The 23,624-nt window shown below is 40.5% G+C and overlaps 1 protein-coding gene across 3 annotated transcripts in view; it reads right to left on the bottom strand.

The window, feature by feature from the left end:
- Window positions 1-2,615: 2,615 nt before the first annotated feature.
- Window positions 2,616-23,624, bottom strand: part of agap3 (ArfGAP with GTPase domain, ankyrin repeat and PH domain 3) — a 117,865-nt gene continuing 96,856 nt past the window's right edge. For all 3 annotated transcript variants that reach the window (XM_061044892.1, XM_061044893.1, XM_061044891.1), the window contains exons 14-18: window positions 18,582-18,736; window positions 18,021-18,111; window positions 16,775-16,997; window positions 6,389-6,644; window positions 2,616-5,679 (exon numbers count right to left, since the gene is read on the bottom strand). In XM_061044892.1, coding sequence (XP_060900875.1) covers window positions 5,449-5,679; window positions 6,389-6,644; window positions 16,775-16,997; window positions 18,021-18,111; window positions 18,582-18,736 — 956 coding nt within the window. In that variant the 3' untranslated portion in view covers window positions 2,616-5,448. The remainder of the gene's footprint in view (window positions 5,680-6,388; window positions 6,645-16,774; window positions 16,998-18,020; window positions 18,112-18,581; window positions 18,737-23,624) is intronic.

Genomic DNA, 23,624 nt, shown 5'->3' with positions numbered 1-23,624 from the left:
TGAAATATCAAAACACACAGCAGTGCAGGCGAGCGCTCCAGAATCAACACAACAAACACGAGTGGCCGGGGTCTGCAGAAGTCTGTGGCATGGTCATAAATCACAGGACTCATTCTTTTGGTCGTATTTGTCACGAGATGTGGAGTAAAACGATTCAGTTTAGTAAATCTAAGTAGTTCTTTAAATAATTAAAGCACCTGAACACTAAGATTTAAAACTTCAGCTGGTATGATAAAATATTTTTATGTAAATAATAGATCACATTTATTATTTTATGACAAAAGTAACTTGTTTTGACAATCTCACAAAAAAGGGGTTCACTTGACTCTGCAGTTAGCATCACACTTAAAACTGTAGGGCATTTTTCAATCATATTTTTCCTTCCATTTTGGGTTTTTGTGTCCACTATATCACTTTGGTTCACTTTCCTTCATTAAAATTGTTTTCCACTGAAAGGGAAGTTATAAAAACTCAGTGTACTGCTCACTACTTGCCAAGCACCAATTTAAAGACAAAGTAATTAAAGTAGTAGAACAGTAGTTGCACATTTAACCAGATATTTGGTTTGTAGAGACCGGAAACTAAAGTAGAGTCGATGTCGGACTTATCTCCATTTACAGATTCTAAAAGAAAAGCTGCAACCGAAGGTGCAGTACTGGATTTAGGTATTGTCTCCGTTCATAGTACAGAAGTATCATCCACTAGCTGTTCAGTGGGCATTCCCACAACCCTCGCACAAGAGTCAGGACAGAGTCTTAACACACCGGTGCACTAAAGGTCATCTATAAATTCCCATTACGTCTTACATAACTGCATTCTCACTTCAGAAATGTTCTAGTCGAACTGTAAACAAAGGTGACAGAAGTCTTGTCTTGAAGTCCTTTATTGCTAAAAGGTGGCTACCCTGGAAGCTGAAAAAGTTGTCCTTTGCTTCCAAAAGCTTCAGACGATAAGGCGATGGGTTCCATGATTGATATTGGACTAAAGTTTGTCAGGGGTACACGAACACAACTTAAAACCATAAAGACATTTAGAGCACAGACAGCTGTGAAGGCCAAAAGTTCTTCTATGATGTGTAAATCTTCAAGCCAAACCACAACATTACAATATTTGTTGTATAAGAATTTGATTGGGTTGATATGAATGCTTGTGCCGACTTGGATTGGCTTTTAATTGCTCGTCAATGAATGTGAGCCTGATCTACACTTAAATTTAAAGGGGTCTTCCCTGATCCATGCTTTACCTTTCCACCATTTTTCATGAATATCGGGCCAGATTATTTTTTGTAATCCTGCGATCAATCAGACATCCCTTAAAATATATATTCTTCGAGGGTGGTACTGGAAGCTAATGCCATGATCCCTATCTGCTTCCTATGTTAATTCGTAAGTATTCTTAACAAGTTTGCCGTAAAAACGTTAAGGTGGTGATGAGCCAATATTGAGTTAGCGTCTTGAGTGTACTGCTAAAAAGTGGCCTACATACTAATTAAGGGTTGGTTAGAAAGGTACAAAAAAATGTATTTCCCTAATCTTTAAACAGACTGAGATTAAAAGGTATTTTATGGGGCTGTCATGAAATGGGATTCTTTAGTCAAAAGTTTTTATTGATTTATTCATATAAATTTTCATTTTTCTCTTTAACATTAATAAGAACTATCAAATAAGATAAACTTTTAAAAGTCTCTTTCTCGATATAGCTATAGTTAAACATTAAAAACTTTATCTTATATGCCCAAACATTTGTTTTTGGATGTGAAATTATCTTTCATCAGATCACATTTGAATTTTTCCAAACCAAGATTGTTGTTGACTCTAGATGTGTTTTACTGCTGACTGCAAAACAAATTGCCCTCTCGCAGGGATAATAAAGACAACCTTGAACACATCAAACCAGTGAGAAAAGTGCACAGGTGTAAAAATAAATCTTTTTTTAATTTGATATAACGGGGCTTATAGCAAACTTTGATTGACAGTTGCCTCATGTAGGGTTCCACTGCCACCACTATGGAGGTTAAGGGAAATAAGTTTTCAGGGTCTTTAAGCGTGACTCAGGGCATTGTGGCTCCATGTCTACTCAGCGTGGAGGGAGGAAAAGGAAACACTGGAGATAAACCAGGTGATAAAAGCTTCAACAATGGCAGCCAACAGAGAGAGGAAGGGGATGAAGATATGCTGAGACAAGATTAGCAGGAAATAAGAAGTGGATTAGTGAGGGCTTGACTCCTCTGAACACCGAGACCTTTCACTTTTCCCCACCGTGTTGTGCTGCCTGACACTAAGCCTGGCTCTTTATCTTAATCCTCTTTCAGCAACTGTTGGAGAGGGGGGCTACCACAAGCAGGAAGTGGAGAGGTTGATTTACTTACCTCCAGACTGGCTTGGCTGAGTTTTCTTTCGATTAACAAAAAGTGAGTTTCTTCCACTGATGTTGAATTTCTCTATGAAGTTTGATGAGGGAACATGAAAAAATGGATAACATGAAATGGCAGCAGTTGTTGGAGTGAAAGGGAGACTTTTAATTTGAAGGAGAGTCTCACCTTGTTAGTTAGCCGTCAGCAGAAGCAACAGGATCGTGATGGACGATGATTACACAACACATGAACAAGACAAATGTGCTGATTCCCCTAAACGCAGGGAAAGGCTACATCATTTTATTTGAGTGTTTATTAATAGGTCAACAGTCAGCCAAGCATCCAAGCATACAACAAGTTACTCTTTAGCTTTTGCTTTGTTTCACGTTCTGAACGTAAAAAGGAATTACAATAGGAAAATTAAGTTGAACAAAAGAAAAAACCATAAAACAAAAATATATTTACATACTGCATTATAAATATGTCAAATGTACATCATTATACACAAGTACCAAAGATGGTCAGTTAGTGTCGAGATCAAACTGAGAGTAAAAATACGCCTGAAGATCAAAAGTAACAAAATATGGTTCATGGGGTCAAAGGGACTGTTGACCTAAAACCAGTTTAGTTTGTTTCTCTAGGAGGAGATCGTCTTCAGATAAAAGCATAAAGCTAATATGTACACTTCATGTTTCTATTGGGGGGGAAACAGGCAGGTTTCTAATGTTTCTTCAGCATCTACAGTATGTAAATAAGCGTTCAGGTAATCACTATACACATTGAATTCCTCTCAGTTATCCAGGTGGACACTGAAATGTTGGTCAAGTAGAAGTCAGAAATAAGGCCAGTACCACTGTACAGTACGAGTAAACATAAGCTAACATGGTTGAATTTGTGGCTGAAAATAAGTTTTAGTTATTTTTGAAAATATTTATATTAGCTTTCTTCCTGATAGAGGAGAAGAAAGAAAACTCTCTCATGGCCGTGCATCAAAAACGGCGGTAGAGCGAGGAGGCAGTTAGCTTAGTTTGGCTAGCGTAACGACTAGAAACAGGGTGACACAGTTAGCCTTTCTTTCGCTTTTTTTAAACATACATATCCCTTTTGTTTGATTTTCTAAACAAACAAAGATGCCAAAAGAAAATGTGTACATTTACAAGGAGTTTCATGTTACATTTTGCTAAGTCATGCTAACGGTTTGCTACGTTAGCCTTACCACCTGCTCTCTATCTGTAATGCACAGATATAAGAATGGTCTTGATCAAGAAAGAAAATTCTGACAATTCTTGACGATATAGCTATCCCCTGGCTTCATAAACATTCTCTTTTAACCACAAGTTCATCCACCATGGGCTATGGAAACAGAAATACTGTAAAGAAACATCAGAATAAAAGGTACCAAGTTTAAAACTTGCTCTGTAAACATACATCCTGCCTTTGTAAACCCATAAAATCAAGACATTTAGAAGCTCAATAATGGCAGTTGAACAAAAGGGAAAATACACTGTGGACATAGTGCCAACTCCACCTGAATTATTTTCTTCGCTAAAGTCCTATTTACTATACAAATCTGTTGGCTTATCATGACTGTGGAATACTGTATATTTGTATTAAAGCAAAGTCACGCCAAAGATAGTTCCCTCGATAACACTCCTTGCTTATTTGATTCCCTAAATGTTGCTTCTTCTTCTTTTTCAGTCACCTGAACTCTGTTTGTTAGTGCCCTGCTTTTAGTCTGACAGGTTTTCAGGACAGGGGAGGTCATGTAGTTTTACGTTTTTTCACCCTTAATGTCAGAGTTAGTTCATTTAAAACTACTTTTCATGTAAGGATTAAGGTGAGGGAACAAGAACTACTTTTTTACAGAGGTCTGTACATTAAAACACAGTTATGTCCTCAAATTTCTCCTCTCCAGTGTCCTTTCTCCGACGTTTATGAACACAAATCCCAAGTTGATCTCTATGCACACAGTTACAGACGCACGCACATACGTATCGTACAGTTATCTATGGATGCACACACTGTATATGTAATTCACAGCAACAAAAAGAGTAAAATGCTCTCTGGAGTACCATTTTAATAAAGGATTTTCCAGTACGGTTTATGGTTTGAAACTGTGCTAATGTACCTCAAACAATTATCAAGACTATCTCGTCAATCGGAAAATTACTCAAACAAAGACATCATAATGGTACAATTTCACAGTTTCAATCAAACCTCTGAATTTGAATGAATTCTGATTGAAGAGGCACCATTACAAAGCTCTGTGGCTCGACGGCCATAAAACATTAGGACTCTTAATTCCTCTATAGTCACGGACACTTTTGCAGGAGGATCACGATAAGGGTAGCGAAGGAAATGACTCACTTTTACCAGACAGGAATTCTGCAATCAACTCCTTTATGATGTTCTGAACCCATTTTCCTGTGAATTAAGTATCTAAATCATTTGGCCTCTTCAAGTATAATTGCTTTGCCTTTGTATACAGATAGTATGTCAAGAGTTTGATAGCTGTGTTGAAGACATGCATCATTACTAAAGCTGTAACGGCAGCTGACATCATGGAAGATTTACTTTCTTTCCCACATCATTGTTTTGTCACTTGCAAAACTATTCCTCACAGCTTTTATGTTATTACGCTCCGGCATAGAAATTTAAAAGAAGTTTTTCATTCACGCTCATTATAAACTCTGTTCATGTCGCAGACGGGGAAGACATAAAAAGGAAATGTTCAAAGCATTAAGGAAATGCCTTTTCGTAGGGGTAGGTATGAAAGTGAGTCATTTGTTTGGTTGAGGCTTAAAAAACAAAAAGCTTAAAGCTGATCATGATCGTTTCAGACCAAGACTGAATGAACACAAAAACACACAAAGATTTAACACATAAAAACAGATATAAAACAATAAAATGTACAATGTCCGAACTCAACACGTCACCTTTTTTTTTGGTGTAGTGGAATATAAACAATGTGTCCATCACTCCTGACATCTCTATATTGGTACTGATTCTGGGTTACACAGTGTGGAACAGAGGAGGAAGTACTGGGAATAGACAGGGGGAAGTTTATTTTTGTATCTGAGGCTGCTCTCCTGCTCCTACATGATGCTGATGCTGCGGTTGAGCTCACACTGGGCGTTGTTGTTGTTGATGTTTGGGTTTGGGTTGCGGCGGCTCATGTTGGGCGTGGGCACGGACGTCAGGCTGCTTGTATCGTTGGGACAGCCGTGCTGGAGTAAGATGTCGGCGCACTCCTGACTGCCGGCTCGCCGAGCATAGGACAGCGTAGTCTGACCCCGAGCATCCCGGCTCTTCACATCCACTCCGTACTAAGTGAGTAAATGATGGAACGTAAACAAAGATCAGACAGAAGACCATACATTTTGAAAGTTTTAATACAAACAATAGTCAAAATTTAAGTTTTACTTAATGCAGTCATTTTGGTTTTTCCATATTTTTTGTGCAGCATGTTCAAACTGTGTTTGGGAAGCTTAAGAACCTTGTTTCTTTTTTAGCTTTTGGAAAATGTCAAAAGCTCTGAACACATTTCAACTAAAAATTTGAGAGATATTGAAAAATAAACTTCTCTGAGATATATCTGTGTTTTTAATGTGTGTGAAATGGACAACATATCTAAGAATTCTAGATGAGATATTAAACATTTGGGTGAAATCACATTCACGTGATAAAGACTTTTGTCTGGATGAAAAGTACTAACAAGTAAATAATTCAGTCTTTTTCCAGTGGAAAATAATGTAGCAATAAACTGAAAAAGAAGATAACCAGTACTTTACCACGAATCTAATACCAATTGTAGCTTAGATAGTGAGTTTAGTTTAATGTAGTTTATAAGCAGCATCTGATTTGATCTAAGGAATTAACAGGAAGGAACTTCTTCTTTTGAGTAAAACTTACAGAAAATATGATAAAACTTTGGAAAGTAAATATTCCATATTAAGTAAATATGATAATAATAAGAAACTACCACATCTGTTGTAGTTTAACAACATTCATCCACCGCTGACGGGGCCAACTCACCCAGATGAGCAGCTGTGTGATGACCACGTTGGCCATTGCGCATGAGAGGTGCAGAGCAGTGCGTCCGTCTCCATCCCCGTAGGTCTCGTTAACCTCCTCCTTGGTGCCGTGGGCCAGCAGCACCACCACCAACCTCAGGTCGTCCTCCACCACCGCCCGAAGCAGCTGCTGCCCCAGGGGCACGTCGGACTGGGGCAGTCCCACCAGGAACAGCTTCTGCTCGTACTTGGCTCGGATCCAGCGCTCCTTCTCCTCCCTGAAGAGAAGAAATGACGGGGAGAAAAGGCGGGGTTAAACATGGTGAACACTGTTTAGCAATGTAGAACCTAAGCCACACAACTTTCTGTACATTTAATATTATTCAGAAGCAGCGATTTAGAGAAATGACTATGTACTAAAGGTACAATGTAGATACACAAGGGAAGTATTAGAGTAATTGGCCTAAGAGACACTGGCTTAAAGTGACATTTATAAATCATTAGAGCAAAAGAAAAACCTCTAGCCTCCACTATCACAGTGGGAAATAATAAAGTGAGATTGGCTGCAGAGATGAGAGAATGCCAAAGGATATGATGCTTTGGGCAATATTCCACTTTTTAGTGATTATGGTCGACAGAGAGACGGTTAGAGTCTGGCTGGCTTTCTAAAGGTTACACATCTTGAACAGCATGTCTGTTCCGGACAATACAGGAAGGAGGGGGACGTATTTTTATCAGTGCTGTCGGCTGTCAGTCTGAACTAGTGGATCCCCTCCACAAAAGAGCCAGAGTGTCTCTGAGCCCCTGTCTCCCTCGGGGTGGCTGGGCCCTGAGTCAGATCGATGGGGCTGAATGGCAGCCAGAGAGGGATGCTGGGATGTGGGGGCTCCGTCACTCTAGTTTGCAGCAGAGAATGGAGAGTGAGGGAAGGCTGCAACGAATTATATCTATCGCTCTTCATCTTGACCTACGTTTCATTCTATGCCAACATATAAACTGTCCACATAAGAAAGCAGAAGAAAAATCAATATCAATATGTGGATGACTGAGCATGCCCAGTGTGGCAGTAACCTCGTGACCCTGTCAGCCGGTGTGATAAGGGGAGCAGAAAGACGCTGTTGTTTGGGTTTGTGGGTGAGTGACAGAGAGGAGAAGGTTTGTCCGGATAAGTTGAATTCGGGACGCGGACTGGAGTGACAAGGCTCCCATGGGACTCACTATCAACGGACCAAGGCTCCCTAACTGACTCATATTCAATTAAATTCCATTTAATCAAAATCACAAAGAAAATAAATTGGAACTGAACAACTATATTAGCAAAATCAACCCTAAGTGATGAGCAACAGTACATCACGTCTATGAAAAAAACGATAAAATAATCGTGAAGGGTTTGTTTACCAGATTTACAAAAGTTCATCTAAATATCGCTTCCTGAAATTTAAATTTTCAACCTCAATTCAAAATATATTAATGTTGTTTTTTTTTTGTTCACAGGTTTGTAAAATGTCATTTAAAATATAAAACAGATTTTATTTTTTCAATCAAAATTATTATTTTTGTGTGCAATTTTGCAAAATATACCCCCGGGAAAAATTTAAAAAATCAAAGTTGAATGCAAAAGGCACCTGTGTCCGGTCGACTTTCCATCCAAAGGCTTCTCAAAAAAAAAAAACTGTCGAAGATATTGCCTCCAATAGTTCAACCAAGTTGCCTAATGGATGACACTTTGAATATCGTGACCTGATTGACTGAGAACCGTAACATACAACCAACAATCTTCCTTCTGCCAATAGTTTCCAACTAGGTCTGGAGTAGTTTGCCCTGAAGACCTTTTTGACAGGAAATGTAAAGGCTCCACAATGTCAAAATGTAACTTTTTTACTTTAAAAGACACAAACAGCTGGGTGATGTAGTTTTTACTAAAAACAAGGAGAAGAAATAGTGCATTTTGTCTGAGACTATTTCAAGATGTGAATGAATAGACATTTGGTGCACGAATCATTTTAATGCTGGGAAGTTGTACGCTGGTTTCACTTTAATAAAATCCAATGCCTACAGTATGATTATTGTAATGAGAGACATGTCACCCTGTGCAACACTGAGGCTAATTCATGTGACTTTAATAGTTTCTGGACAACAATGTGGCTCTATGGAGCAGCTTAGTAGGGAGGGGGGGGGGGGGGGGTCACAATTTAGCCATGGGCAGTGTTTCATCAGGAACAATTCATGTTGGTTTTGGTCTTTTCAAAGGATGTGTTGTTAAAAATATTGTTGTTTATTTCAAGCGTTATCCTCCTTCTTCCTCTTGAAATAACACTGTAGTATAACCCACAGATATCTAGAGATCTTAGAATGAAAAGACACAATCGGCATGGAAAATGAACATCAGGGTAATAGAAAAGATGTTCCTCTGTAATTTGTGTGAACTGACCCCGAGTATACCCCCAAGTAGCACAATTTCAATTACAGCAGCAGTTTTAACAATAGTAACCCGTTCAACATTAGTCACTGGCTTTTATTACAACCTTCACAGCTAGGTGTGAGGGCAGCCAACTCACCACAGACAGCAACCACTTTCAGACTCATATGTCAGCTGCCAGGCTCACTCCACAGAGCAGTCTGTCTTACACAGAGGAGGCTGGCAGCAGCCCAGGCTACAGGAGTTAAGGAGGTGATGGAAGACGTACAGGTCTTTATCAGCGCTCAAGCACAGATTGATTAACTGTAAAACACCAGCAGAACCTCATTAAGTTATTTTACCCATATTCTTAAATAGTCTTAAAACAATCGTGTTGATAACCATATGGGTACATTTTTGTTATGACCTCAAAGAAACTGTAGGGGAAAGACTCTTTTACCCGGCGACACCACAAGAGAATCTTTTCTTAAGGATGAGGGTATTATGTTTGCAACAATACAGCTCTAATGGCAGGCAATTGCAGTGGCCCAGAGTTTTATGGTGTAAGACCTTCATCAATCCCTACTCAGTCATTATGTGTGGACAAGCCTGTTAGCAAATCAATTGGCCTTAGAAGCAGAGGACTGCTCAGAGCAGGAAGGGGCCGTCCTGCCCTCCCCTCCTATTTCCGGTGGACTCTTTGAAAACAAGTTTTTTATCTCACTGCTTAAGAGGATAAAGTACGTCTAAAAACTTCAAACCCCATTGTAATCCTCAAGGCAAAAATCATCAGTCTATAAGAAAAAAAAAAACTGAGCGTGGTTAAAAAGCTTGTTGTCCAAAGTTAGTTTCAGAAAGCTGGACCATGAATGAGATGCTGATTCTGTAGAGCCCAGTGAATTGATATGAGCTAAATGAGGCAGAAAGTTAGCACCAAGACGTGAAACAAAAAGGCTGAGGAGGAGAGCCATTAAGAAGACGTCAACATCTCAGAAAGGAGCCCTGAGGACACTTTGTTATCCTCCGCTTCAAAATCAGCCCCCAAGAAAACGGCAGGAAAAGGCCTCGATCAGTGCTGATGCTGAGTTTTAAACTCAACTGCACTTCTTTTAATGCGGTCAACTTTTATGTTGATACATAAAAAAAAAACCAAAAAAAAAACACAAGAAGTGTTTTTTTTGTAAGTTCCTAAGCTGCTGCCACTTGAAAGCCAGAGTGTGAAAGGAAGTGAAATGGTAATCCCGCCTCTGTCTTTTGTTTGAAAAAGAAAAACAATCCAAACAGAGGTAGGGTTAAGACAGTCAGGGGGGAAAACTGAGACCCTTGAAAAGGACACTTCCTCACCGCAGGAGGAATAAAAATAAAATCAGCAGATTTAGCATGTCAAAGCGCCAGGTCAGAGCGCCAGGGTGGGGGGTGGAGAGGGAAGGAGGGAATTTTCTCAGCATGGGGGGATATTTAGGAAATTGAACTGATTGTTACTCTTATACACACACACACACACACACACACACACACACACACACACACACACACACACACACACAGACACACACACACACACACACACACACACACACACACACACACACACACACACACACACACACACACACACACACACACACACACACACACACATCAAGGCATGGGCAGTAACAGACTCCAATTTCCCCACCCTGCCTTGAGCACATACTTGTTCTAAATTTCTCTGTTGCTCAGGGGACAGAGGGGAGCTCAAGGTTCCTAATAAAAATGCCTGTGTCTCTTTTAACTAAAAAAACAAGCTGGGTTTGCTGTACCACACATTTCCATTGTTATTCAGAGCAATCTCAAAGCAGATAATCCGTGTTTAACTTCCTATTGCTGATTTATTTAAAAGAATCACGGGCAAACATCAAAATGCTAACTGAGTTTAAAGTGGAAATGGGCTCCTGTCCAGAGCTGGTGTCCCCTTTCATTTGCCCACGCAGATCCCACCTAGATAAAGGCAGCCTTAACAGTAGAGAAAGGCCTCTTTTATAATTCTATTAGAGCTCTGTCCTTTCAGCTCTCCGTTGAGCAATGGATCCTGACCCTGACTTAATTAAGTGGCAAATGGCGGAATGATTCTCCTAAACCCAGCCCACAGAGTCAAGAACACATGACTGAATTCAAATAAAGAGGGACAAACAAGGATAATTAGTCAAGCCTGAAAGACAAAGGCGAACGGGAATTTATATGAAGGGAAGGGAAACTGAGACAGCGGGGGCGGAGCCAATGGTGGTGGAGCTCCGGAATGACCAATCTGACTGCCTGCAATAAAGGTGCATTGGTCCATAGGAAGAGGAGGATGTCCGTCCCACCACTCACCCATCTTTCAAACACATACTGAGTCCTCCTAAACAATCAAAGCTTCTTCAGCTCCTCCTCCTCTTCCATGAGGATCCAAATTCACTGTGGACACATCAAATAGACGCAGTGAAGGGTAGAAATGGCGTTGGGAGGGTGGGATAGGGGGGTCTTGGGGTTTGACCGGCCTAAACAGACCTCGCAGTGGGGGTGGGCGACTAGCATTGGACCGATTCCCATGCAGCAAGCAGCTTCACTTCCACAAACCGAGGGGAGGGAAGAGACAGAGAGCAAGGAAGAGGGACAGCAGCAGAAAGACAGAGAGGGGGCTCCGAGGGAAAACGACAGAGATGGAAAAAAAGCCAACACAACAGGGAGAGAAAGCTGGGCCCCAAAGCATCAAAGGTTGCTAAGCAGGAGTAATGAAGGAGGAACACAGTAAACGCTGCAGCGAAAAGTACTAAATAATGCCCCCTCTGGTTCAGCGGGTACAGTGGCGAGTAGACACGCTATGCTCTGCACTGAGAGTAACAGCTGCAAATGAATTAAGGCAAATATTTTTCAGGAGAAGAAAAGATGCCACTTTTTTTTCTGCCTCCAGAGCGAGGTCTGAACAGATGACCGGAATTCAAAAGGTTGTTGTGTCGATCTCTATAGAGAGGCCAATAGGAGAGCATCTGTGAGCCGTAGACAGGCAGAGGGATGAGTTGAATATATTGTGACATTAATGAGGTTGTCAGACTCCTCGTGATGGAGTGGCTGTGTTTTTGTGCCAGCAAGACTAACACCCTTAAATGCTCATGCTGTTAACCCCTGCTGAACTCTTGCCTCACAGACAAAGCTGAGGGGACGATAACACATGCCCTGCTTATGTATGCAGCCTGCTTCACTTATGTACGAAATTTCAGTGGCATAGACGGACTGTCCTGGGTCCTTTTGCTTTCATCAAACAAGAGCTTGGGGTAATGGTTTTGTAAGGCTAACAATATTGAAGCTGAATTGAACTGTTAAGTGGACTGAGCAATAATGAATCCTACATCTACCTGGCTCTGAAACCCGGTGGCATGTGGGCAATTAGTGACTGTGGTACCACTTCTCCCACACAGGGCTAATTACTGACCTGTGGGTTTCATTTAGAGAGAGAGAGAGAGAGGAGAGAGAGAGAGAGAGAGAGAGAGAGAGAGAGAGAGAGAGAGAGAGAGAGAGAGAGAGCGAGAGAGAGAGAGAGAGAGAGAGAGAGAGAGAGCGAGAGCGAGAGGACATGGGAAGACCCAGTCATTCATTTGTCTTAATTACTCTTCCTCCACAAGGGCTCCTGGCAAGGCCGGCTATTCTAAAAGCTCTTTTGGGAGTTGGCGTTTCAGCCCTCCTAACCTGTGAGTAGCCCTGAAGCTTAACTCTTGTGTATTGGGGATTATTGTCCAGGGCAGGAGCCAATTCGGACAAATCCTAGAACTGAAACTAATGGCTGCAGTGCCGATGTTGCAAATGCAACAAAACTGCACATGAGCACGAGGCAAGATGCCAGAGCCGGAGCAGAAGAAGGGGTTAAAAAAAAAGGCAGCAGGGGCCAGGTTTGGAGAGGTTAGCGGTGTGATTCATTTTTATTACCACGCAGCCCCTGCAGGCGGCAGGAGTGGCAAATTATTTCTGAAACAAAGTGGAGGGCTCTCATCAGAGCTATTACCTGCCTGTGGCCGAGGGCGGCGCGGAGCCTACAGAGGGTGACAGTGAGAGGCCCGCGTCAGTGAGGGATAGCCGTCCACATCCGTCCACGCTCCGGGACATCTCCCCCAAATGAGAACTGGTGTGTGTGTGTGTGTGTGTGTGTGTGTGTGTGTGTGTGTGTGTGTGTGTGTGTACTACCAGTAGAAGATAAGGGTAAAGGTATCTGTTGGACCCACCCCCCCCCCCCCCACATAATCCGTCAAAATAGTCTGCGGTGTTTTCTATCACAAACATGCCAAGCAATTAGAGCTGGCGTGCAAAACACGACGACTCCCAGGTGCTAATTAAAAGAACAACTGCCCTCCAACATGCTGACTGCAGACATCAGCCACAGTGCAGGGCTTGCACACATTTATTATGACACATTTAACTGTAGCCCAGCCTGGCCAAACTACTGCATAATGCATTGAATGCATTATGTGCCACTTTTTCATCAGGAATCCTTCATAAATGGGTTCTAATACTGTGACTAATGGCTTTTTATGGAGACTACATATTTATTAATTAGAACTCTTTATTAGCAATGAATTCAAATAGATTTTAGGTTGCCAGGTTGTGAAATATCATGGAGGTGTTTTGAAGAATTTTTGGGCTTCTTACATGAAAGAATCAGGATTCTTAACAATCCTTACAGACAAAGAGAAAACTATAAGCGTTTAAAAACACATTATTTGCTCTGATGTTACAAAAACAGAAAAAAGCCAGAGACTTTTTAAAAACCTGAAAATCTAAAAATGTGTTTCAATTTATGGCTTACAACTGATTTAAAAAGCATCAAGAAATTGTTTTTGTCTATCTTTTGTTTAGCTTCGATATATGAAGAGTGGATTATCAGACCGGAGAAACGTGCAATCTTCAGCAAGTTCTAAAACAGATGATCAGATGTGATACATATACACATACATATTTCCTATAATGTCGTTTGTAATCAGTCTGATGTGAACAGGTAATTTTAAGTTGCTGCGTGCCTCTGTTGACGACAAATCTATATATTGTGTTCTTTTCGATCCAGAATATCATAAGCTAAACCAATCCTGTGGATGAATGCCTTTAAGTTAAATCTCAAAAATGCAAAGGGGTAAAACTAGTCTTGCAGGCGACATTCAATCAGACACTGAGTTGATATTCAGGTAGTTGCTGAATCGTTTAGATTAGGTGTCACTAATGTTTAGTGGGACTCGGGAGCCACAACCTGCCTGCCTGGCATCACAAAGCTGCTGCATGTCACCGATGTGACACAATTAAAAATTCCTCTTATAGGGGCTTTGCTCATGTTATGAGGAGCATACACAGACAGAGACCCAAATCAGGATTTATGGTGTTAAAAGAGATCAATCAAAAAAACTACATCCCTTTAAAGAGGACAAAACTCATCTTAAGCAAAATAATTTGATAGCAGCGTTTACCCCACAAGGGTACATTGTTCTATGAGCAACTAATCATCAGCACCTCAATAACCAGTGGCCATATATGATATTTACAACTGCTGTGTTTTTTTGTCTGCAGATTAGTTATGCTGCAAATGAGATTTATGGTTTGACAGTGAAAACTAATGGAGGTGCTGCTGCGGGATAAGATCGGATTTTTTAGACAATGAAGAACCTTCCTGCCTGAGGCGACGTGGGACTGACAGTGGTAGGGAGAGGAATCAACATCAATAATCTTTCATCAAGTCCACAGTGGAGCACTTTGGCACGGATACCATTCAATAAATAACTGTAGGCCATCATTCAGTTCTGAACTGGCCGGAGAGCGCAGGATAGTTTCAGGAGGGTAAGGCCTGAGACTACAAGTGGAATGAGGAAGACAAACAAACAATGTTCAGTGCCGAAGTTAAGCAGCATTTTCAAGTATATATACACACTTTTTTAAGGTTTACTTGGGGTTTTTATGTCCTTAGTTAAAGACAGGTCCGTCGACAGAGCCAGTAATCGACCAAGTAGCATAGCCCCCGCACATGGGGCGCCAAATATTGTTTAAACAAACTTCTTAACATGTATCATAACAAATATTTGAGTAAGGCTTGGCCAATATTAGCCTACGTCAATCAGAATGTCTACAGCTGAAGAGCCAAAAGTGCCTCTGTCATGTCCATTATCTCTCTGATAAAAATGCATTCCAACACGTATTTAAACATGACCTGTAATCATTTTCCCTGGCATGCAAATGTCAACTCAAACAAACGCTTTTGAAGTGTGTGTCCTGTTTTGTTGCTTCTGTTGAGTTTCGCGTCTATCAAAGATCAATAGACTGGCATTGCATATAAGCTAAAATTGCACATTATGTATTGGCTAACATGCTACTAACTCATCTCTTTACAAATGAACACTACATCAATGTAGAGTATATCTCCCTTGAAGAGCTATGAAGCCTCATCCTTAGATTTCAGTGACGGTGAAGAATTCTAGGGGCATTTTTCTTGCCCCTACAATCTCACACTGTACTACCTCTTATGGCTTCTCTATCGTCACAAGAATAACTGGACTTGTAACTGTTTGTAATGGAAATTGTAAAAATGTATGAGCAGTAATATATAAGCAGCTTCAGTCTTCAGTAATAAATATCTATACAGAAAGAGTAACTATTGTAGTCAATGTCTGGTTTACTTCTGAAGGCCATTTAGAGGTAGCATCAAACTGACACCTTCCGATTACCACTTCAATAAACACAGATGTACATACATACATGGTATATTACTGGTTTTGTGGCCAATGGCAGTCTTCTTACCAGATTCAGTGAAACATGGTATCAATTTTTTGGCACACATCTGGATGACGGATAAACACAACAGGACACAATCAGACCTGTTGAAATCTATGTGGTATCAGTAATATGTCATAGTTATTAAGCCACAATATTATATTCATATCATAGTTGTATTATTCTTTATCCATGGCAGATATAGCAGCAGTAGTTAGATAAAGTAAGTCAGGCAAGCATCAGCGTTTCTCTGTTTTTGTGGCACTTTTTTTTTTAACAAAGTCACAAAGCTGTGATGTTAAAACAGTCTAATGCCATCAGCGAGAGCCCACAGACAGTATTTGCCGTGACAGACAGAGTGATGACCCGGCCCTGTGTGATGGATATGTGACACGGCAGCTTGGGGCCCCAGGGCCTGGCTCTTGGGGTGGGGTTTAGCCATAATGGTGTGCTTAATTACCTGCACAGCCACACAGCAGGTCATTAGTCAGACTGGGACGCTAGGTCTCACCTGTCACCAAGAGATAAACAATCCTCCTACCAGATCTGGGAACCTCAGAGGAAAGGGAACAGATAGCTGTTGAGGTAAGTTGGGGCGGGGCGGTAAGGGGAAAGTAGCAAAGTACAATATAAGTGGTAATTTTTTTTTTTTTAAATAGAAAGATACTTTTTAGGTTTCAGAAGGAAGAAACGAGACTTTGAACAGTCCCTGCTAAATATTAAAACTTGATTGATGTACATCTGGTGTCAAATGTGGTTGAGATTGAGGATGTTTTTTCTGATTAGCATGTCTTACATGTCGACTGACAATCTTGATAGATTTGGAGAGCCTTTATTTAGTAAGAACTTAATGATGTCATACACAGCATTTTGATTTTCAAGTCATGTTAGGAGAAGGATAGGGGTGTAAGAAAACCAATACCCAAGTGGAAATATAAGATATTATAGGATACAATAAGGAAACAGAGAGATAAAGACGTAAACAAAGTTCTTACTCAAATAAAACAGAGGGGCTATGATTAGTGTGTACAGGGTGGCCTCAAACATAAAATACCATGCTCTGGTTCAGCAAGCTGACATTTATGGACCCCTGTTGCTTCTTATGGAGCGTTCTCTACTATGAAGTGCCCATTCTGAAATGTAGCTGGCTAATAAACGGCAGCTAATGGAGAGAAGACAGTGTGTTCTTCTCATTCTATAATCTCTGAGCGCTTCATTAAGCAGCACCTTTGTCTGTAGAGGGAAGCGTACCTGGTGCTGTCGTTTCCTGGCTTGTTGTAGTTCTCCAAAGCGCCCTCCCACACGCTGTTGGCCATGGCATTACCTATGGCTGTCATCACCATGCTGAGCTCCACTGGCCAGTCGTCCAGGTCCAGGGAGCGGACACGGGATAAGTGGGTGCCCAAGTTTCTGTGTATCCCAGAGCACTCGATGCACATCAAGGCGCCCAGGTTCAGACTGGCCCAGTCTGGGTCTATATGAGAGGAGATAAGAAAGACTTCCATTTAAAAGAAGAAGAAAAAACTATAAAAGCTTTTTAAATTAGACTGAGCATGATGTAACTTTTCACATCTCACAAATTACACTTGATGTTAATCTTTCATTCAAATGATCCACCTGTGTGGATGATCTTAATTGTAGTAAATGTATATTTCAACTTCTATTTAAAAAATCTAAGATACCGGGGCGCTGCTTTAGCTCAGTTGGTAGAAAAGCGCCCAATGAGCAGAGGCTGCAGTTCCAGTTGCACTATTCACAGGTTGGACTCTGAGGCCTGACGCTGTCTGGTGAATGTCTTCCGCCTCAATCTCTACACACATTTCCTATCTATCTGCAGCTGTCCTGTCAAAAATAAACACAAAATGTACCCCAAAACAATCCGTAACAAAAATGAACATTTAGAGGTGCTGAAACACGATATTCTATGAAGTAATTTAAGTAATTTTAAAGATAATGGGGTCTAAATTCCTCTCCTTGAAGTTGTTTCGTTAATGTTAGTTTACGCGTTTTCTTATTTTTTAAAGAAAATGATAGAGAATAAAAACTTAGGTTTGTTTGGAAACATGCCTCCATTAGAGAACGGTGTCACAGCCTATCACAGGGAGACGTAGTTGATGCTGTTTGCCAATCCAAATTGAGCCCAACCCAGTTTGTCCAGTTTGTCCAATTTGGATTTTCGGTCTCTTCTAACTGTCAACATGAGAGTGAACTAGCGAGTGAATAACGATTTTAACCAAGGAACGGGTCCTGAAATGCTCACTTTGAAACACTGCACTATAAATGCACTTATTCATGGGTGAGAACAAGTAATCAAGTTCAACAGATACAACAGATAGTCAACAGATGTTAACAGCATTTCTCACTGCTATAACACTTCAAATTAAAATCCACTTCAAGTCAAATTTTTGTGAATGTCTTCAAACAGACCTCTCGCCTTCAATTTGCAACCTTTATAGTAGATACAAAATCATCTGTTGAGGGGAAGAATTGTACTCACTGGGAGCATCACAGTCCACACAGAAGCTGTTCCCCCTCACGTTTCGTATGGACTGAATGGCCATTGCGTCACTCTGGCTTCCTAACCGAGACTGTAAGAATCAAGGGAGAGAAAGAAGTCAGCAGGAACTAATCATTGTGAGAGTTAGAGAAGGCAAACAATTATAGCTGGACTGAAATTGTAGACAACCAGCGAGAGGAGGGAGGGAGGGAGGGGAGGTGGTTTTACAAAGTGTTAGGAAAAGACTGAGGCAGAGAAAATATGAATATGAAAATGAGGCCGTTTCTCCCCAGTATGCTGACACAAGCCGTGTTCTATCTCTGATGTCTGTCAGTTCTAATAAGAGATCCCCCACACTGCGGTGCACCTGTCTGACAGCCTCCCACATGTGACAGCTTGAAGTGGGTGAGGAGGGGCGGAGGAGGGTGAGGCCACAACACAGGTTGGAAAGAGGGGAATGTAAATGAAGCAGCAGCACTGTAGGGTGATGACGATGCTGTGGTCGGATTGTGATCACCAGTCCTTGGATAGTTTTATACATCTTCCATGACCTTTCTGTACCTTGTTCTTGATGCTCTCACAGCACTGCAGACTGGCAAAGATCTGGCTCTCAATGGCTTGGACCCACAGTTCCCTCTCCTCGTACGTAGAGGCTTCAAAGTTCCATGTCTGACCCGTCAGCGACACAATGACGAACTCAAAGGAATCTTCTTGCTCTGGAAAACACAAATGAACAAGGAATCAGTGCTTTTGCAACATGTATATTGATTGTTAAATCTGAGCGACACAGCTTTGGAATGGGCTTTAGCAGTTCTTCAATACATTCTCGGTGCCTCTTGTGTGCAGGGGTGTGTGTTCAGACTTTTAAGACTGGGGTGGCCCAACTGGGGCACACACACTCAGAAGAATAGAAGAAGAAGAATATTTTTGTTGATAGATGTTACACACTTTTCCCGCCTCTGACAAGGTAAAAAGTCAATCATTGTTAAGGCTAATTAGATTTCGAGGGGGGCCCATGCCCACACTAGACACGCCCCTGTTCTGCTTCCTTTTTTTTTTATTTTTATGATGCCTTAAAATCTCAACATCTAAAAATATTTGACCTAAATCAACAGCAACACAAAACATCCCCTGTTTTAAATCACATTTTTGTCTTTAAGCATTTGTAATGATCTGGCTTTTTACTTTCTTCAATTACCCCCGAGTTGGAAGGACTTTATTATGCACAAACTCAACAGAAGCAGCACTGACTAAAGGCAGTTTTGTTTTAATGATTTCAACTTTTTTCTGAGAAATTGTGTCTTGTGTGCTATTTACCACACATCCGAAGAGCATTAGTTTCTGTCGCCATGGAGAAGAAAGCAATCAGACCGACAGCCCAATCAAAACATTGTGAACAAAACACTCTGTTGGAGTTGTTGAATACATTGTAGAATTTCAAGAATCTGATAATAAATGTAAGATTCACATTGTATAGACTTATTTCTCAACAAAATATTCAGCTCTGTTATTGGATGTTTGTTAATGAAATGCACCAGTTTAAGTTCACTTCTACCTCAAAAGTTTCTATGTGCACAAGCTTTGTACCCTGGATTTAATCAAAGAATGGAGTTGTTGTTCTTTTGTTATGATGGATCAAACAGGGTTTATAGCTTTGAAGAGCAGTAAATCACATAAAATTGTCTGTAGGAAAAATGAAGGGGACTTTCACTTCCAAAACCAGGGGCGCTAAAAACGTCAATTCCCACTTTGTAACTCTTAACTCATATGAGTTACAAAACCTATGGTCACTTTCCTGGTATGGTAGCCTTAGCTCAAAACTTTTTTTTTGTGTGTTTTAAATGGATGACACTTGAAGACACCCCATAGAGTTTGAGTGATTTTGGCATTTGTGTGAAGTGTAAAAAAAAATTTTTTAACTAAAGTTTTTACTTACATTACAAATGTCATTGACATTTTGAGTATAAAGCCATAATGACCGGAGCCTCTTTAAACATCATGAAAACAGTCTTCCACTTTTAAATCTTCTGGTACTGGCCTTTTGATCTTTAATCTATCAGCATATCGGACAAAGCTTCAGTTTGGGTATTTGTTCATATTCGATGGCTAAAATTTGAATTCCTGTCATAGCTGTTAATAAGAGAAACCATGATTTATCTCCTTGTTATAATCTCAATTATCTAGTTGACAATTTGTCCAGGGGTTTCATATAATAATATACTGCAAAGTGCAACCATAATGCAATATATTAGTGCACAACAACACGTATAATCGTTGTTGTTTTTTTGATATCATGAAACCTGTTTATTTCTCTTTAAAATGAGTTGTGAATCTGCCGTGTTTTGCCCGCCTCTTTGTGTTTAAAGGAGATTTATGGAAATGTCACCTGTCATTCTCAAACGAGAGGTCTGACACGACATATGTTCCAACACATGCTGTAGTGCCTCTGCTGCTCGGATGCAATTCATTAACTGTGTACTGTACAATGTAAAGTCTCTGGTCTGTGCACATGCTTGAGCTCATAGCCAAATGATTTGTAATTACCTAATTATGTCTATGCAAATAGTCAGCTCATTTGCATAAACCATGTTTGGAGGACTGGAGGCAAGTAGACACAAGGGAAATGTTTTTTCGCGTAGCTTTGTCATTATTTTTTAATAGAAGAAACATTAAAAAGATCAAAATGTTAAATGTACAAAAATATATTTATAATTCTAATGTCTAACTTTTGATGCATGAGTAGATACTTAATATTAAATTAACTCTTTATGGGTTTTAAATTATGCCACTATGATGATGATAAGATCACAACACAGACCATATATTCACGGCTATTTTGACACTTTATTTTCAGAATCAATTCACCCTCTTTGCCGTGTGGCACGTCCCTGTGCTGGTAAGTGACAGTCGTCTGACGGACGCCGCTAATGTAGCACTCCTTGAGCTGTGGTGGAGGATCATCTCTTCAGGGTGAAAGCAATAATCCAATTAGCTCGACACCAACTTCAATTATCTGATTTAGTTTGTGGAATCGACTACAGGTCACAGAGAATCAATAAAGGCTTAAAACCCTCTTTATTTAGACCCACAGAAAAAGTCTTCATGTATGTGTTCTAAAGCAGAGATGCCGATTACACTGTATATCTCTAACTGATGAATCAAAACTTAAAGAAACCAATGCGAGGACTAAAAAGGGAAAAAATACGATTCATTGGACTACATGCAGCAAAAATCAATATTTCTTCTCCGATATATAACTTCAGGTACATTAACTAATGCATTTGATATTATGTGGTTCTGGGACTCAGAAGCGCTTCTACTTGTGTTTTCATCTTTTTTAAAAACCTGAACAAAGCTAATTATTCTGTTGGCTGCCCAGGCAATAAATTGGAGGCATTAAAACACTTTCATTATGGAGATTAAAAAAGCGACGGATGGCTGCTTTCTTAAACTGATGAGCATACAAGGGAAAACAAATCTAATTCTCCATGCCTAGTAATGCACACAGGAGACATACTGTAGCCACTAAAGAGACAGAGGAACATGTGCTGCAGGAACTTTTATTTGTGACCCAGGTATTGTCATTACATGCAGCCCCAGAACCCTTATATTACTTTTTAATGCTGACAACATCGTAACAGTCCAGCTCTATCAGCCAGTTAATATACGTATGTAAGCATGATACTGGGGGTCAGTGTAAACCTGAGCAGGAACAATGTGTCAAAGGTGTTGATGCTATCTTACAGGCACCTGCCATGATGAGCTTGTAAAAGGGCCATTAGTGCTTCTGTTATTACTCAACGGCTGCAGCCGGCACGCGGCGAGCACAGGAGCAATCACCTTGTCACATTAACATGAGCATTAACCTCCTGACCAAATCTATCCGCGAGCCCACAATCAACAAGTTCTTGCCAATTAGAAATAAATTAACACAGCTCTGCTTGTGGGCGGACAGAAAGAACACAATTTAAAGCCAACGTAGGAGCAAAGTGTGAGGAACGAGCCAAATATGATTTCCCTTAATTAACATGGCATAATAAAAAGGAAATTAGACTATAATGACCACAGAGGTACTAAGAGGAAGGAACAGATACAGATATGAATCTTAGTCCGCCATTTACACTGATCATTAAACTCTTTGGGATCCTCTCTGTTATAAATGTTATTTATCAGACACATGAAGGCCTCTTTCAGCAACAAAGCAGCACTTTGATGGGCAGAATGTTTGGCCAAACATAAATGATGGCTTCTGTGTACAAAAATATATGTTAAATACAGCTATTCATTGCACAGGGAAAGAAATACAGGCATACCCTCTATTTCATGTGACAGCCATAGTTTTCAGCTACTTTTCAAATATTTAAACAAATGATGACAAACTAAAAAAATACGAATCACTGCCGAGGATGACAAACACAGATTCTTAAACGTTGTCCTTTGAATCACAAACAAGGTTTATTTGTTTTTTTTTATGTCCTTATTTAAAGACAGGTCCTTGGACAGAGTCAGAAATCTATGAAATAGAGAGGGGGGAGCGAAAGGAGCCAAAGGCCTGACCCGATCCCGGGCCGCCCGCCCAGAGGACCATAGCCCCCTCACATTGGGCACACGCACCAGCCACCAGGCCACCAGCGCCACATACAAACTTCTTCTTAACATGTATCATCACATAACAAACACATAGATTCTTAAGTGTTGTCTTTTTAATCACAAAAAAGAAAGGTCTCTTGTCAGCTGACAGTTTCTATCATTTCTATTATAATTACACCTTGAAATGCGTTGTAACTTTCCAACAACATAAATGATCCCCCCCAAAAAAGCCGTTTTCACATATGCATTCCTGAAAATATCTAGAAACTTCCAGGAGGACTGCTCGGGATATCCTCCTGACCTGACAGTTCACATATGCACTTGACAAAGACTATCCCTGTCAGACGGGAGGGGGGGCAGGGGGTCTCCTGAGGTCAGACATGACATAAAAACACAACGCGGAAGTAGCGGACGGAGAAACAGAATCACTATACAACGCTATAATGAGAATATTTGCCTTTATATCAATGCTACGTGTATTTTAACGGAATCACAATGTCAACACAAGAGTGGAGAACAACAAACTGGCGAACAGAAAACGTAATGTAGCCATTCAATTACGTGCACGGAGATCGTAGAGGTCGCATGCATACACTCTATGCAGCAGTCACAGTATATAAACGTCACTCCCCCCTCCTATTGGCTCGAGGTGAATTCTCCGTAGAATATCCTGCTGTGTTCTCACATCATCCTACTCAGACTTGCTGCAGAAAAAAATAGTGGGGGTCTGGCCGGAGAAACTCAGAGTGAAGTCCGAACGAAAAATGTGGCTGTTTGCTGTTTTTTACAGAGTTTTCAGCAAGTGTGAAAGCACTATAACATACCTTAAATGTTTCCCCTGGCTTAAATACTAAACAGTGTATAAGGTATTAGCACCATATCAGCCTCATACATTGGCCAAATACTACTTGATGGATCAGTACTGACAAAAAATTATGAATTTTATGTATAATTACTGTGATACTTTAAAGATATTCAGCTCATAATACGTCTGCAAATTTACATGATGCATCT

This window comes from Labrus mixtus, chromosome 8 (genome assembly GCF_963584025.1).
Source record: "Labrus mixtus chromosome 8, fLabMix1.1, whole genome shotgun sequence".
In the NCBI taxonomy this organism is placed as follows: Eukaryota; Metazoa; Chordata; class Actinopteri; order Labriformes; family Labridae; genus Labrus; species Labrus mixtus.
The sequence above is the reverse complement of the archived record's forward strand: the minus strand, read 5'-3'. Positions and strand labels throughout refer to the sequence as shown.